This window comes from Coregonus clupeaformis, chromosome 19 (assembly GCF_020615455.1).
Source record: "Coregonus clupeaformis isolate EN_2021a chromosome 19, ASM2061545v1, whole genome shotgun sequence".
Classification (NCBI taxonomy): domain Eukaryota; kingdom Metazoa; phylum Chordata; class Actinopteri; order Salmoniformes; family Salmonidae; genus Coregonus; species Coregonus clupeaformis.
In genome coordinates, this window is record NC_059210.1 from 34,762,841 (window position 1) to 34,780,559 (window position 17,719).

Genomic DNA, 17,719 nt, shown 5'->3' on the forward strand with positions numbered 1-17,719 from the left:
CGTTCTGACTATCGTGGACAGATTCAGCAAGTTCGCCCACTTTGTGCCAATTGCCAAGCTTCCCTCTGCCTCGGAGACGTCCGAGATCCTGGTTAGGGAGGTTTTCAGGGTCCACGGTTTGCCCAGTGATATCGTTTCCGACCGTGGCCCTCAGTTTACCTCTGCTGTCTGGAAGTCCTTCTGTTTGGCCATTGGAGCTACAGTCAGTCTCACATCTGGTTTTCATCCCCAATCTAATGGTCAGGCGGAGAGAGCCAACCAGAAGATGGAATCACGCTACGCTGCCTGGCCTCTTCCAACCCCACCTCCTGGGTCTCTCAGTTGCCTTGGGTTGAGTATGCCCACAATACTCTCCCTACATCTGCCACTGGGATGTCTCCCTTCCAGTGCCTGTATGGCTAACAACCTCCCTTGTTCCCTTCTCAGGAGAAGGAGCTCTCAGTGCCTTCTGTTCAGGCCCATATTCGTCGTTGCCACCGGACCTGGCATCGGGCCAGAAAGGCACTCCTTAGAGTTTCGGACCGGTATCAGCTCCAGGCGAATCGTCGCCGGATCCCCGCTCCCACCTATACCATCGGAGATAGGGTCTGGTTGGCCACGGGGATCTTCCTTTACGGACTGAGTCTAGGAAGTTGTTACCGAAGTTCATTGGTCCGTTTGTGGTGGAGAAGGTGATCAATCCGGTGGCAGTTCGACTCAAACTCCCGAGGACGCTCAGAGTCCATCCCACCTTTCATGTCTCCTGCCTCAAGCCTGTTTTCCTCAGTCCTCTGTTGCCTCCTCCGCCTCCTCCTCCTCCTCCTCGGATGATCGGAGGTGGTCCTGCCCTACACGGTGCGACGCATCATGGATTCCAGACGGCGGGGCCGGGGTTTCCAGTATCTCGTGGACTGGGAGGGGTATGGTCCTGAAGAGAGGAGTTGGATTCCGCGGCGACAGATCCTAGATGCTGACCTCATCCGTGACTTCTACCGCCTCCATCCTGGCGCTCCGGGAGTCCGCCCGGTGGCGTTTGCGTCGGAGGGGGTACTGTAACGATCCCGGCAGTCTGAGTCGGGTCCTGTCTGGGGACTAGTTTTTCTGCTCGTGATCTCCAGTTTCCCGAGGGTTCTGGAACGCTCGGGGAGCTCTCTTGATTTCCGCACCTGCATCCCATCAGCAATCTGCACACCTGGTCCTGATCATCACCCTTCTTAGGCTCTGGCCTAACATCCATTCCCTGCCGGATCGTTAGCCATGAACAGTAGGTTTACCAGAGTATCAGTCTTAGAGCTTCTAGCGTTAGTTTTGTTGTTTTGCACCTTGTTGGTTTATTGTTTACTTACCTCCGTTTTGTTCCATCTGCAGTCACTCGTCCGGAACCTTCATCCAACCTCTGCCTGATGGTCGGCGGCTGCCGAGCCATGATTGGATCAACCACTGCACCCCCAACAACTAATCAACGCCGCCCGCTCTGTTCCCTGGATTATTCAGCATCACTCTTGAATTTGTAAATAAACACTCACCTTCGTTTCAACTTACCTTGTCCTGGTCTGCTTCTGGGTTCTGGCTTTGTAACTCGTGACAGTCTGAGATTAAGTACTGTATCTTTCATGACAATTATTCTGTTCTGATATTCTTGTGTGTACTACGGTATAGGACTACTCTATGTTTTTCTGTGTTATGATACTGTACAAGAGCGCTCCAGTCTGTCACGATCGTCATAATGAGTGGACCAAGGCACAGCGTGATATGCGTACATCTCTTTAATAGTGTACTTAGCAACACGATACAAATAACAAAACAACAAAACGAAACGTGAAGTCCTCGGTCATACACAAACCTACACGGAACAAGATCCCACGAATCACAAGTGCACAAAAGGCTGCCTAAGTATGGTTCCCAATCAGAGACAACAAGCAACAGCTGTTTCTCGTTGCCTCTGATTGAGAACCACCCCAGCCAACATAGAAACACATAACCTAGAACAGAACATAGGAAACGAAACATAGACACTACACAAAGAAATTAACACCCTGGCTCAACATACAAGAGTCCCCAGAGCCAGGGCGTGACACAGTCATTCAATCAATCAATCACATTTATTTATAAAGTCCTTTTTATATCAGCAGATGTCACAAAGTGCTTATACAGAAACCCAGCCTAAAACAGCAAGCAATGCAGATGTGGAAGCAGATGTTTGTGTGTATTTTGGTATAGAAATTCTCCAGTCATTCAGATGTTTGTGTGTATCATCCTAAAGGAGTACTCCAGTCATTCAGATGTGTGTGTATCATACTAAAGGAGTACTCCAGTCATTCAGATGTGTGTGTATCATCCTAAAGGAGTACTCCAGTCATTCAGATGTGTGTGTATCATACTAAAGGAGTACTCCAGTCATTCAGATGTGTGTATCATCCTAAAGGAGTACTCCAGTCATTCAGATGTGTGTGTATCATCCTAAAGGAGTACTCCAGTCATTCAGATGTGTGTGTATCATCCTAAAGGAGTACTCCAGTCATTCAGATGTGTGTGTATCATCCTAAAGGAGTACTCCAGTCATTCAGATGTGTGTGTATCATCCTAAAGGAGTACTCCAGTCATTCAGATGTGTGTGTATCGTCCTAAAGGAGTACTCCAGTCATTCAGATGTGTGTGTATCGTCCTAAAGGAGTACTCCAGTCATTCAGATGTGTGTGTATCGTCCTAAAGGAGTACTCCAGTCATTCAGATGTGTGTGTATCGTCCTAAAGGAGTACTCCAGTCATTCAGATGTGTGTGTATCATCCTAAAGGAGTACTCCAGTCATTCAGATGTGTGTGTATCGTCTCTAAAGGAGTACTCAGTCATTCAGATGTGTGTGTATCGTCCTAAAGGAGTACTCCAGTCATTCAGATGTGTGTGTATCGTCCCTAAAAGGAGTACTCCAGTCATTCAGATGTGTGTGTATCGTCCTAAAGGAGTACTCCAGTCATTCAGATGTGTGTGTATCATCCTAAAGGAGTACTCCAGTCATTCAGATGTGTGTGTATCATCCTAAAGGAGTACTCCAGTCATTCAGATGTGTGTGTATCATCCTAAAGGAGTACTCCAGTCATTCAGATGTGTGTGTATCATCCTAAAGGAGTACTCCAGTCATTCAGATGTGTGTGTATCATCCTAAAGGAGTACTCCAGTCATTCAGATGTGTGTGTATCATCCTAAAGGAGTACTCCAGTCATTCAGATGTGTGTGTATCATCCTAAAGGAGTACTCCAGCGAGCGGTTGAAGAAGACTAATGAGCTGCTGCGGGGCATCAAGCTGCTGAAGCTGTACGCCTGGGAACACATCTTTTGTCACAGTGTGGAGGAGACCAGGGCCAAGGAGCTCACCAGCCTGGAGGCCTTCGCCCTCTATACATCCATATCTAGTAGGTTACCTTACCTCCCTCTACACATCCATATCTAGTAGGTTTTACCTTACCTCCCTCTATACATCCATATCTAGTAGGTTACCTTACCTCCCTCTATACATCCATATCTAGTAGGTTACCTTACCTCCCTCTACACATCCATATCTAGTAGGTTTTACCTTACCTCCCTCTATACATCCATATCTAGTAGGTTACCTTACCTCCCTCTACACATCCATATCTAGTAGGTTACCTTACCTCCCTCTATACATCCATATCTAGTAAGTTATTTTTAAATGTAATAAAATATATGTTGCATTCTTAGCCTTGTAAATCATCTTGCCTAGTTCCTCCAGGATTTTGCGATTCTGTAATCGCAAATATTTTTTCAAAATCAACAATTACCTGCATATTATGCGAGGGCTTGCAATTTTGACCAATCACCGCACAAAACAGTCATATCTCTGCAATATTTCCGCATTAAACTGTATGATCACCACACTACAAAAGGAGGGCTCTCAATTTTAACCAATCACTGCACTTATACTGCATAAAATGGTTCAATCAAGACACGTCAACAAATGCTTCCCCCATCAGTGAATTTTGGTGTAAAATTTGAGAGAAATCTGCGCAATTTGCCATGCAAAATGTCAGAATTGCTGAAAGCATTTTTGCCCACAGATAACACAAAAAACTCTGCAAAATCCTGGAAGGACTATCTGATAAGACATGGAGCAGAGAGACAGCTGTTTTTAGGTCAGACCCTGTGTGTGTGTGTGTGTGTGTGTGTGTGTGTGTGTGTGTGTGTGTGTGTGTGTTTGTTTGTAGGTCAGACCCTGTTTGTGTGTGTGTGTGCGCCTCTCAAGGTTATTATAGTAAACTGAAACGAATCATGAAAACAATTTAGTAAACTGAAAGAATAAAATTAAGAAACCCGTTTTAAATACTGAAACTATTATATTTGACTCCAAAACAATCTACAATAAAATAAAATAAAAACGTGTTCAGTTTTACTTTTTTATCATCTGGGCAGAAATCGAATGGGGTTTTCTCACTTTTTTCTAATGGGGTTTTCAAGCTTCTGAATCTGGCAGGAGATGGCAATGTTTCAAATAGGCCTAGCTTGTGTATCACTATCTTCCATGGCCTGCACACTCACCAGCCATGTCACCCATGAAGCATGTTTGGGATGCTCTGGATCGACGTGTACGACAGCGTGTTCCATTCCCCACCAATATCCAGCAACTTCACACAGCCATTGAAGAGGAGTGGGACAACATTCCACGGGCCACAGTCAATAGCCTGACAACTCTATGCGAAGGAGATGTGTCGCGCTGCATGAGGCAAAAAACACAAAACTATAAAAACCTTGCCTGTCTCAGTGCTGATGCCCTAGCTTAGTCATAGACAAAAACCACTTCAAGCCGTTCAGTTGAGCTGAGTTCCTGGAGAAAGACACTGCGTGTTAAGTATTCTCGCGCTCTGGAACAAACTGTCTGTACAGTATCTGAACCATATTGTCATGTATCTAATGATGTCTGTGTCTCATCTTTCTCAGTATTCATGAATGCAGCCATCCCTATCGCAGCTGTCCTGACCGTGAGTATTCATTCCACTCATAAATGGCTATTCATATCTCATAGGTGCCATGCATAATACTGTCTACAGACTACCCCAATATCTGTCCTCCCTCACATTGTTCGCCATAGAACAGCATGTTCTAACCACCATTTCACCCCTAAAAATAAGCTGCATTCTGGTCTGTGGATTGTTCTCAGTGGATGGGCTTTTACAAAGAACACAATCCCTTTTCCCCAGTGAATGGCACAGGCCAGACCAGTCCGGCTAGAGTGGTATCACAGTCAGTCTGACATGTTACGGCTCTCTAAAGGATGGCCAGTGACATTTCACAGGGACACACTGGAGGTTTGTGGCATGGCCACTGTAAATCCCAGTTATATATACAGTACCAGTCAAAAGTTTGGACACACCTACTCATTTTTCTTTATTTTTACTATTTTCTACATTGTAGAATAATAGTGAAGACATCAAAACTATGAAATAACACATATGGAATCATTTAGTAACCAAAAAAGTGTTAAAGAAATCAAAATATATATATACACAGTTGAAGTCGGAAGTTTACATACACTTAGGTTGGAGTCATTAAAATTCGTTTTTCAACCACTCCACACATTTATTGTTAACAAACTATAGTTTTAGCAAGTCGGTTAGGACATCTACTTTGTGCATGACGCAAGTAATTTTTCCAACAATTGTTTACAGACAGATTACTTCACTTATAATTCACTGTATCACAATTCCAGTGGGTCAGACGTTTACATACACTAAGTTGACTGTGCCTTTAAACAGCTTGGAAAATTCCAGAAAATGATGTCATGGCTTTAGAAGCTTCTGATAGGCTAATTGACATAATTTGAGTCAATTGGAGGTGTACCTGTGGATGTATTTCAAGGCCTACCTTCAAACTCAGTGCCTCTTTGCTTGACATCATGGGAAAATCAAAAGAAATCAGCCAAGAAGAAATTGTAGACCTCCACAAGTCTGGTTCATCCTTGTGAGCAATTTCCGAATGCCTGAAGGTACCACGTTCTTCTGTACAAACAATAGTACGCAAGTATAAACACTATGGGACCACGCAGCCATCATACCGCTCAGGAAGGAGACGCGTTCTGTCTCCTAGAGATTAACGTACTTTGGTGCGAAAAGTGCAAATCAATCCCAGAACAACAGCAAAGGACCTTGTGAAGATGCTGGAGGAAACAGGTACAAAAGTATCTATATCCACAGTAAAACAAGTCCTATATCGACATAACCTGAAAGGCCTCTCAGCAAGGAAGAAGCCACTGCTCCAAAACCTCCATAAAAAAGCCAGACTACGGTTTGCAACTGCACATGGGGAGAAAGATCATACTTTTTGGAGAAATGTCCTCTGGTCTGATGAAACAAAAATAGAACTGTTTGGCCATAATGACCATCGTTATGTTTGGAGGAAAAAGGGGGAATGCTTGCAAGCCGAAGAACAACATCCCAACTGTGAAGCACGGGGTGGCAGCATCATGCTGTGGGGGTGCTTTGCTGCAGGAGGGACTGGTGCACTTCACAAAATAGATGGCATCATGAGGAAGGACAATTATGTGGATATATTGAAGCAACATCTCAAGACATCAGTCAGGAAGTTAAAGCTTGGTTGCAAATGGGTCTTCCAAATGGACAATGACCCAAAGCATACTTCCAAAGTTGTGGCAAAATGGCTTAAGGACAACAAATTCAAGGTATTGGAGTGGCCGTCACAAAACCCTGACCTAAATCCTATAGAAAATGTGTGGGCAGAACTGAAAAAGTGTGTGTGAGCAAGGAGGCCTACAAACCTGACTCAGTTACACCAGCTCTGTCAGGAGGAATGGGCCAAAATTCACCCAATTTATTGTGGGATGCTTGTGAAAGGCTACCCGAAACGTGTGACCCAAGTGAAACAATTTAAAGGCAATGCTACCAAATACCAATTGAGTGTATGTAAACTTCTAACCCACTGGGAATGTGAAATAAATCATTCTCTCTACTATTATTCTGACATTTCACATTCTTAAAATGAAGTGGTAATCCTAACTGACCTAAGACAGGGAATTTTTACTAGGATTAAATGTCAGGAATTGTGAAAAACTGAGTTTAAATGTATTTGGCTAAGGTGTATGTAAACCTCCGACTTCAACTGTATGTATATATATATGAGAGAGAGAGACTTATATATCTCTCATTGCTTATCCCCAAAGTGGAAATGCTCAAGTTTGCCACAAACTGACTGAAAGGCAAAACTATTTAAATTAATCAGTAATGTGTCTTTCTGAAGGATATTTATTAATTCAGGGTCCTGTATCGGATGCGAGCACAGCTCAGACTATAGCATATCTCCCATTGACATTAATGCATGATTTATGTAAACGTTTGAGTTGCTCACTTGCATCTTGAGTCAGGATTCAGACTTCACTCACAGTATCTTTGCTGGTTACTGGAGTGAGATTAATATTTTTCTCTCCTGTCGTCATCTTCCTGTAGACGTTTGTGGTCCATGTGCACATCTCTGAGGAGGCTGACCTGTCCCCTGCTGTGGCCTTTGCGTCCTTATCCCTGTTTCACATCCTGGTCACTCCTCTCTTCCTGCTCTCCAGCGTGGTGCGATCCACAGTCAAGGCTGTGGTCAGGTGAGCTGTGTATCATGGACACACACTTACAGGCAGCTAATAGTAGGTACAGTGCCTTTGGAAAGTATTCAGACCCCTTGACCTTTTCCACATTTTATTATGTTACAGCCTAATTCTAAAATGGATGTAATTTATTTATTTTTTAATAGGTTTTTATAAATGTTTGCAAATATCTTAAATATAAAAAACATAAATACATTATTTACATAAGTATTCAGACCCTTTGCTATGAGACTCGAAATTGAGCTCAGGTGCATCCTGTTTCCATTCATCATCCTTGAGATGTTTCTACAACTTGGTTGGACATGATTTGGAATGGCATACACCTGTCTATTTAAGGTCCCACAGTTGACAGTATATGTCAGAGCAAAAACCAAGCCATGAGGTCGAAGGAATTGTCAGTAGAGCTCTGAGACAGGATTGTGTCAAGGCACAGATCTGGGGAAGGGTACCAAAAAACGTAATGAATGAATGGATGAATGAATGACATTCATTGAGGGGAAGGGTTTGTATTTCACAGTATTTTACTGTAATTCCATGTGCATGCAGGTTGGCTACTAGGTAATGTGTTTACACATTACAGGATATCAATGAATATTTGGTGTTTTATATCACTTTGCACTTCTAGAAGCCTTAACAAATGTTTCCAAACTGGCAGTGACTACATGGCAAAACAAATCCCAAAATTATTGTATAAAGTAGTTTTCCGTTAGTGTTGAGTTGAGAAGCTGAATTCATGTCAGATTTACCAAAATAAAGTTTAATTGAGGTGAAGTTAAGTTGAAGTCAGTCACTAAAAAACCTGTCCGTTTCTGTCAGTAACATTGACTACTACACTGACGATTAGATTAACTGCTGTAATTGTGATGTCATAAAGCTACCCTTCTACCCTATTCCTCACAGACCATTACCCGTCCTATCATACATAACAGTATAACGACTGCTTCGAACATCATATACATACAGTGGGGAGAACAAGTATTTGATACACTGCCGATTTTGCAGGTTTTCCTACTTACAAAGCATGTAGAGGTCTGTAATTTTTATCATAGGTACACTTCAACTGTGAGAGACGGAATCTAAAACAAAAATCCAGAAAATCACATTGTATGATTTTTAAGTAATTAATTTGCATTTAATTGCATGACATAAGTATTTGAAACATCAGAAAATATCTCTCACAGTTGAAGTGTACCTATGATAAAAATTACAGACCTCTACATGCTTTGTAAGTAGGAAAACCTGCAAAATCGGCAGTGTATCAAATATTGTTCTCCCCACTGTATATAGTTCCAACTATATTACTACGCTCTGTACCGAGTATAGGAAGAGTAGGCGTGTTTGACCATACCAATCAGATGCAGAGTGTTGTACTGTATCATCAGTCATTCACACAACCCTATGAGCAAAATACGTTTTCTGGTTGAAAATACATTTTCACTGGGAAGCAATCACCCATCTTGTCATTCTAACCACTGCTTTCACATTTGTTTACCATCATCTACATGTAAGTAAGTGTTTTAGACATGGTATATTGGCCTAATGTAAGCAGTTGGGCTCATCAAAATGTATAGTGTTGTATTGTCAAGGAGAGAGGCATCATTACCATGTTACAGTCATCCATACATTCCCTTTTATATCCCACTTACTCAATGACTTGCACTGAGTTACAGCCATAGTGATCCTATCTTTATTCATCTCTATGGTGACAGCAGGTTGGATGTGATGCTGTATTTTAGGGGTAATCTAGGTCCATTGTTCCGTTTATGGTCAAGATGTCCTAATGATCCCTGTAACAGCCTGGTATTGACCTAGCTTTCGATAGTACCATCTGCTTGCTGCCATTCTGCAGTGGAGCTGGAGCATATGCTGCCTGCTCTACTCTACTGCACTGGCTTTGGTTCAAGAGAAGTCCTCACGCACAATACAGACTATTGCGGATTACAAAGGAACCGTTATCTGCACAACGATGCCTCTCTACCAGTCGAACTCAATGCATTTTATGCACGCTTTGACAACAACAACATCGAGCCGGGTGTGAGGGCCGTCACCGACCCAGAAGATTCCAGGGCGGTTTCTTAAGAGCATGCGCAGAACAGCTGGCAGGCATATTCACATCATTTTCAACCTCTCCTTGTCTGTCTGTAATCCCCACGTGTTTTAAGATGACCACAATCATCCCTGTTCCTAAGAACTCTAAGGCTTCATGCCACAATGATTACCGCCCTGTAGCACTCACTTCTGTAATCATGAAGTGCTTTGAGTGGCTGGTTATGGCACACATTAACTCCACCATCCCAGACACCCTAGACCCACTCCAATTTGCATACCGCCCCAACAGATCCATAGATGACGCAATCTCAATTGCTCTCCACACAGCCCTCACCCACCTAGATAAGAGGAATACCTATGTGAGAATGCTGTTCATTGACTACAGCTCAGTGTTCAACACCATTGTCCCCTTCAAGCTCGTCACCAAATGTAGGACTCTGGGTCTGAACACCTCCCTCTGCAACTGGATCCTGGACTTCCTGATGGACCGACCCCAGGTGGTGAGGGTAGGCAACATCACCTCCACCACGCTGACCCTTAACACAGGGGCCCCACAGGGGTGTGTGCTTAGTCCCCCCCCTGTACTCCCTGTTCACCCATGACTGTGTGGCCACACACAACTCCAACACCATTATCAAGTTCACTGACGACACGACGGTGGTAGGCCTGATCACCGGTGACGATGAGTCAGCCTACAGGGAGGAGGTCAGTGACCTGGCAGTGTGGTGCCGGAGCAACAACCTCTCCCTCAACGTCAGCAAGACCAAGTAGCTGATTGTGGACTACAGGAAACGGGGAACGGGGGGGGGGAGCACGCCCCCATCCACATCGACAGGGCGGCAGTGGAGCTGGTAGACAGCTTCAAGTTCCTCTGTGTCCAAATCACTAAAGACTTGAAATGGTCCAAACACACACGCACAGTCGTGAAGAAGGCGCGACAGTGCCTCTTCCCCCTCAGAAGGTTGAAAAAGTTTGGCCTGGGCCCTCAAATCCTCAAAAGGTACATTTTACATTTACATTTACGTCATTTAGCAGACGCTCTTATCCAGAGCGACTTACAAATTGGTGCATTCACCTTATAGCCAGTGGGTTAACCACTTTACAATGTATTTTATTTTTTATTTTTTTGGGGGGCGTAGAAAGATTACTTTATCCTATCCCAGGTATTCCTTAAAGAGGTGGGGTTTCAAATGTCTCCGGAAGGTGGTGAGTGACTCCGCTGTCCTGGCGTCGTGAGGGAGCTTGTTCCACCATTGGGGTGCCAGAGCAGCGAACAGTTTTGACTGGGCTGAGCGGGAACTGTGCTTCAGCAGAGGTAGGGGAGCCAGCAGGCCAGAGGAGGATGAACGCAATGCCCTCGTTTGGGTGTAGGGACTGATCAGAGCCTGAAGGTACGGAGGTGCCGTTCCCCTCACAGCTCCGTAGGCAAGCACCATGGTCTTGTAGCAGATGCGAGCTTCAACTGGAAGCCAGTGGAGTGTGCGGAGGAGCGGGGTGACGTGAGAGAACTTGGGAAGGTTGAACACCAGACGGGCTGCGGCATTCTGGATGAGTTGTAGGGGTTTAATGGCACAGGCAGGGAGCCCAGCCAACAGCGAGTTGCAGTAATCCAGACGGGAGATGACAAGTGCCTGGATTAGGACCTGTGCCGCTTCCTGTGGAAGGCAGGGTCGTACTCTCCGAATGTTGTAGAGCATGAACCTACAGGATCGGGTCACCGCCTTGATGTTAGCGGAGAACGACAGGGTGTTGTCCAGGGTCACGCCAAGGCTCTTCGCACTCTGGGAGGAGGACACAACGGAGTTGTCAACCGTGATGGCGAGATCATGGAACGGGCAGTCCTTCCCCGGGAGGAAGAGCAGCTCCGTCTTGCCAGGGTTCAGCTTGAGGTGGTGATCCGTCATCCATACTTATATGTCTGCCAGACATGCAGAGATGCGATTCGCCACCTGGTTATCAGAAGGGGGAAAGGAGAAGATTAGTTGTGTGTCGTCTGCGTAGCAATGATAGGAGAGGCCATGTGAGGATATGACAGAGCCAAGTGACTTGGTGTATAGCGAGAATAGGAGAGGGCCTAGAACTGAGCCCTGGGGGACACCAGTGGTGAGAGCACGTGGTGTGGAGACAGCTTCTCGCCACGCCACTTGGTAGGAGCGACCGGTCAGTTAGGACGCAATCCAAGAGTGAGCCGCGCCGGAGATGCCCAGCTCGGAGAGGGTGGAGAGGAGGATCTGATGGTTCACAGTATCAAAGGCAGCAGACAGGTCTAGAAGGACAAGAGCAGAGGAGAGAGAGTTAGCTTTAGCAGTGCGGAGAGCCTCCGTGACACAGAGAAGAGCAGTCTCAGTTGAATGACCAGTCTTGAAACCTGACTGGTTTGGATCAAGAAGGTCATTCTGAGAGAGATAGCAAGAGAGTTGGCTAAAGACAGCACACTCAATAGTTTTGGAGAGAAAAGAAAGAAGGGATACTGGTCTGTAGTTGTTGACATCAGAGGGATCGAGTGTTGGTTTTTGAGAAGGGGTGCAACTCTCGCTCTCTTGAAGACGGAAGGGACATAGCCAGCGGTCAAGGATGAGTTGATCAGCGAGGTGAGGTAAGGGAGAAGGTCACCGGAGATGGTCTGGAGAAGAGAGGAGGGGATAGGGTCAAGCGGGCAGGTTGTTGGGCGGCCGGCCGTCACAAGTCGCAAGATTTTATCTGGAGAGAGAGGGGAGAAAGAAGTCAAAGCATAGGGTAGGGCAGTGTGAGCAGGACCAGCAGTGTCATTTGACTTAACAAACGAGGATCGGATGTCGTCAACCTTCTTTTCAAAATGGTTGACGAAGTCATCCACAGAGAGGGAGGAGGGGGGGTAGGGGGAGGAGGATTCAGCAGGGAGGAGAAGGTGGCAAAGAGCTTCCTAGGGTTAGAGGCAGATGCTTGGAATTTAGAGTGGTAGAAAGTGGCCTTAGCAGCAGAAACAGATGAGGAAAATGTAGAGAGGAGGGAGTGAAAAGAAGCCAGGTCCGCAGGGAGTCTAGTTTTCCTCCATTTCCGCTCGGCTGCCCGGAGCCCTGTTCTGTGAGCTCGCAATGAGTCATCAAGCCACGGAGCTGGAGGGGAGGACCGAGCCGGCCGGGAGGATAGGGGACATAGAGAGTCAAAGGATGCAGAAAGGGAGGAGAGGAGGGTTGAGGAGGCAGAATCAGGAGATTGGAGGGAGAAGGATTGAGCAGAGGGAAGAGATGATAGGATGGAAGAGGAGAGAGTAGCGGGAGAGAGAGAGCGAAGGTTGCGACGGCGCATTACCATCTGAGTAGGGCAGAGTGAGTAGTGTTGGAGGAGAGCGAGAGAGAAAAGGATACAAAGTAGTGGTCGGAGACATGGAGGGGAGTTGCAGTGAGATTAGTAGAAGAACAGCATCTAGTAAAGATGAGGTCAAGCGTATTGCCTGCCTTGTGAGTAGGGGGGGGGACGGTGAGAGGGTGAGGTCAAAAGAGGAGAGGAGTGGAAAGAAGGAGGCAGAGAGAAATTAGTCAAAGGTAGACGTAGGGAGGTCGAAGTCCCCCAGAACTGTGAGGGGTGAGCCATCCTCAGGAAAGGAACTTATCAAGGCATCAAGCTCATTGATGAACTCTCCAAGGGAACCTGGAGGGCGATTGATGACAAGGATATTAAGCTTAAATGGGCTAGTGACTGTGACAGCATGGAATTCAAATGAGGAGATAGACAGATGGGTCAGGGGAAAAATAGAGAATGTCCACTTGGGAGAGATGAGGATTCTGAGGCTGCCTGAGACCTGGAACTCCACGTGGGTGGTGCGTGCAGGGACCACCAGGTTAGAGAAGCAGCAGCCACGCGGTGTGAGGCGTTTGTATAGCCTGTGCGGAGAGGAGAGAACAGGGATAGACAGAGGCATAGTTGACAGGCTGCAGAAAATGGCTACAATAATGCAAAGGAGATCGGAATGAAATGAACTAAACATCTGGGAAAGGAGAGAGCGGGGCCTCCCTCACCACAACACCCAAATATAACTCTCCCAACTTCCACCTCAGAAACTATAATTGTTGTAAACTACAGCGGTTCAATGTTTTCTAGGAATATACTAACTTAGTTTATTCAGCTAGCTAACTAGGTACAGTATTCTTCCGTGAAAATCGTCCAGGGCACCTAGTCATAAGATGCCGCAGCCAGCTAGCATGCCGGACTCCAACAACACGGTTTAGCACCAATACTCGGCCACAACAAACCACCAGTGTGTCAGCACGCCAAGCAGATCGTTCCACTGAGAGCTTATTGACTGGCTGCATCACTGCTTGGTATGGCAATAGCACCGCCCTCAATCGCATGGCGCTATAGAGGGTTGTGCGGGCAGCCAGTACATCACTGGGGCCGAGCTCCCTGCCATCCAGGACCTCAATATAAGGCGGTGTGAAAAGAAGGTCCGGAAAATCGTCAAAGACCCTAACCACCCAAGCCATAGACTATTCTCTCTGCTGCCGCACGGCAAGAGGTACCGGTGCATCAAGTCTGACACCAACAGGCTCTCGAACAGCTTCTACCCCCAAGCAATACGACTGATTAAATAGCTAACAAAATAGCTACACAGACCAAGTTTACCTTGTATCTTTATTGACCTTTTTTTCAGTATTTGTCTCTATGCACACTCACACAGGGCCCTACACACTCACACACACTGTCACTCCAACATACACACAAACACTCACTCCATAATCTTCTCACTCACACATAATATGGACATACATTTATACTGACTCTACACACCCACTCACCCACTCACATACAAGCTGCTGCTGCTCTGTTTATCTTATATCCTGTTGCCAAGTCCCCTTATCCCTATACATATCTACCTCCATCACTCCAGTATCCCTGCACATTGCAAATATGGTATTGGAACTGACTTTTTAAAATGTCCTGTATATAGTATGCTTACTTAGTTACTTTATTGTGTATTTCATATTTCTTATTAGTATTTCTCATGTACTTTCTTTCTAGTAATACTTTGTTATTGATTATTGCATTGTTTGGTTTTGAGTTCCCAAGAAAGGCATTTCACTGTACTTGTGCATGTGACATTGAAACTTGAAATAATACATTCAGAATTCTCTGAAGCCATGAAGGATGAAATAAATAAAAAATGGAAAGAAAATGAGTCTTGCGTAACAGGATTTAAGTAAATAAATCCTGGATCCTGGCATTTGAGTGAAGCTGAAGTTAAGTCTGACAATTCTGACTTGGCTTTGAAGCTTCAATTAGTGGATGTCAGTCCCAGTGAGTGTGGGACATTTGTTTCATTCTGGAGTACAAAGAGAGTGAGTGAGTGAGTGTGTGAGAGAGAGAGAGATGCACAAATTAATAGAAAATGGAGTAAGAATACAGTAGTAGAAAGTAAAGTAGCGGGACAGATCCAACAGAGTAGACCGAGAGATCGAGAAAGCGGAGAGTGGTGAGCTTGAAAACAGAGAGATCGAGAAAGCGGAGAGTGGTGAGCTTGAAAACAGAGAGATCGAGAAAGCGGAGAGTGGTGAGCTTGAAAACAGAGAGATCGAGAAAGCGGAGAGTGGTGAGCTTGAAAACCGAGAGATCGAGAAAGCGGAGAGTGGTGAGCTTGAAAACAGAGAGATCGAGAAAGCGGAGAGTGGTGAGCTTGAAAACAGAGAGAGCGAGAAGCGGAGAGTGGTGAGCTTGAAAACAGAGAGATCGAGAAAGCGGAGAGTGGTGAGCTTGAAAACAGAGAGATCGAGAAAGCGGAGAGTGGTGAGCTTGAAAACAGTGAGATCGAGAAAGCGGAGAGTGGTGAGCTTGAAAACAGAGAGATCGAGAAAGCGGAGAGTGGTGAGCTTGAAAACAGAGAGAGCGAGAAAGCGGAGAGTGGTGAGCTTGAAAACAGTGAGATCGAGAAAGCGGAGAGTGGTGAGCTTGAAAACAGTGAGATCGAGAAAGCGGAGAGTGGTGAGCTTGAAAACAGAGAGAGCGAAAAGCGGAGAGTGGTGAGCTTGAAAACAGAGAGAGCGAAAGCGGAGAGTGGTGAGCTTGAAAACAGTGAGATCGAGAAAGCGGAGAGTGGTGAGCTTGAAAACAGTGAGATCGAGAAAGCGGAGAGTGGTGAGCTTGAAAACAGAGAGAGCGAGAAAGCGGAGAGTGGTGAGCTTGAAAACAGTGAGATCGAGAAAGCGGAGAGTGGTGAGCTTGAAAACAGTGAGATCGAGAAAGCGGAGAGTGGTGAGCTTGAAAACAGAGAGAGCGAGAAAGCGGAGAGTGGTGAGCTTGAAAACAGAGAGAGCGAGAAAGCGGAGAGTGGTGAGCTTGAAAACAGAGAGAGCGAGAAAGCGGAGAGTGGTGAGCTTGAAAACAGAGAGATCGAGAAAGCGGAGAGTGGTGAGCTTGAAAACAGAGAGAGCGAGAAAGCGGAGAGTGGTGAGCTTGAAAACCGAGAGAGCGAGAAGCGGAGAGTGGTGAGCTTGAAAACAGAGAGAGCGAGAAAGCGGAGAGTGGTGAGCTTGAAAACAGAGAGATCGAGAAAGCGGAGAGTGGTGAGCTTGAAAACAGAGAGATCGAGAAAGCGGAGAGTGGTGAGCTTGAAAACAGAGAGAGCGAGAAAGCGGAGAGTGGTGAGCTTGAAAACCGAGAGAGCGAGAAAGCGGAGAGTGGTGAGCTTGAAAACAGAGAGAGCGAGAAAGCGGAGAGTGGTGAGCTTGAAAACAGAGAGATCGAGAAAGCGGAGAGTGGTGAGCTTGAAAACAGAGAGAGTCGAGAAAGCGGAGAGTGGTGAGCTTGAAAACAGAGAGAGCGAGAAAGCGGAGAGTGGTGAGCTTGAAAACAGAGAGAGCGAGAAAGCGGAGAGTGGTGAGCTTGAAAACAGAGAGAGCGAGAAAGCGGAGAGTGGTGAGCTTGAAAACAGAGAGAGCGAAAGCGGAGAGTGGTGAGCTTGAAAACAGAGAGAGCGAAAGCGGAGAGTGGTGAGCTTGAAAACAGAGAGATCGAGAAAGCGGAGAGTGGTGAGCTTGAAAACAGAGAGATCGAGAAAGCGGAGAGTGGTGAGCTTGAAAACAGAGAGAGCGAGAAAGCGGAGAGTGGTGAGCTTGAAAACAGAGAGATCGAGAAAGCGGAGAGTGGTGAGCTTGAAAACAGAGAGAGCGAGAAAGCGGAGAGTGGTGAGCTTGAAAACAGAGAGATCGAGAAAGCGGAGAGTGGTGAGCTTGAAAACAGAGAGAGCGAGAAAGCGGAGAGTGGTGAGCTTGAAAACAGAGAGATCGAGAAAGCGGAGAGTGGTGAGCTTGAAAACAGAGAGAGCGAGAAAGCGGAGAGTGGTGAGCTTGAAAACAGAGAGAGCGAGAAAGCGGAGAGTGGTGAGCTTGAAAACAGAGAGAGCGAGAAAGCGGAGAGTGGTGAGCTTGAAAACAGAGAGAGCGAGAAAGCGGAGAGTGGTGAGCTTGAAAACAGAGAGAGCGAGAAAGCGGAGAGTGGTGAGCTTGAAAACAGAGAGATCGAGAAAGCGGAGAGTGGTGAGCTTGAAAACAGAGAGAGCGAGAAAGCGGAGAGTGGTGAGCTTGAAAACAGAGAGAGCGAGAGCGCAGATAAGAGAACCGAGAGAGGAACAGAGCGAGATAGAGGTAGGGAAGAGACAGAGAGGAGTGAGAGAGAAAGAGGGATTGAGAGAACAGCTGCAGCTTACTGAGTCATGTTCCACAAAATGTATGGTCCAATAAGAACTCTCCAAATGAATGAATGAATGATGCTCGTTGAACAACCTGGACTGTACGAGTATGTCACAGCTGATTGAACCTCATTTACCGGTAGATGTACAGCGAGTCCTATATTATTTGTGTATATTTTGTTTAGATGGGTAATCAAGTGTAGTCATGTTTGTATTACGAGTTTATACTAATCATTTTCACACCTTTATGTTTATTCCAGATGTACTGAAGCTGAAGCAGGTAGATGATGGTAATACGTTTGACCCATAAAACTTAAGCAAAAGGCACACAAAAATAAAAAAATGTTTTTACTTTATTAATTTCAGATAGTCTGGAGACTTGTTTAGGAAATGAAAACAATCATCCTTTCACT

General features: G+C 45.7%; 1 protein-coding gene across 6 annotated transcripts in view; it reads left to right on the top strand.

The window, feature by feature from the left end:
- Positions 1 to 17,719, top strand: part of LOC121532059 (ATP-binding cassette sub-family C member 8-like) — a 168,425-nt gene that overhangs the window by 88,442 nt on the left and 62,264 nt on the right. For all 6 annotated transcript variants that reach the window (XM_045227177.1, XM_045227178.1, XM_045227180.1 and 3 more), the window contains exons 11-13: positions 3,227 to 3,389; positions 4,930 to 4,970; positions 7,449 to 7,594. In XM_045227177.1, coding sequence (XP_045083112.1) covers positions 3,227 to 3,389; positions 4,930 to 4,970; positions 7,449 to 7,594 — 350 coding nt within the window. The remainder of the gene's footprint in view (positions 1 to 3,226; positions 3,390 to 4,929; positions 4,971 to 7,448; positions 7,595 to 17,719) is intronic.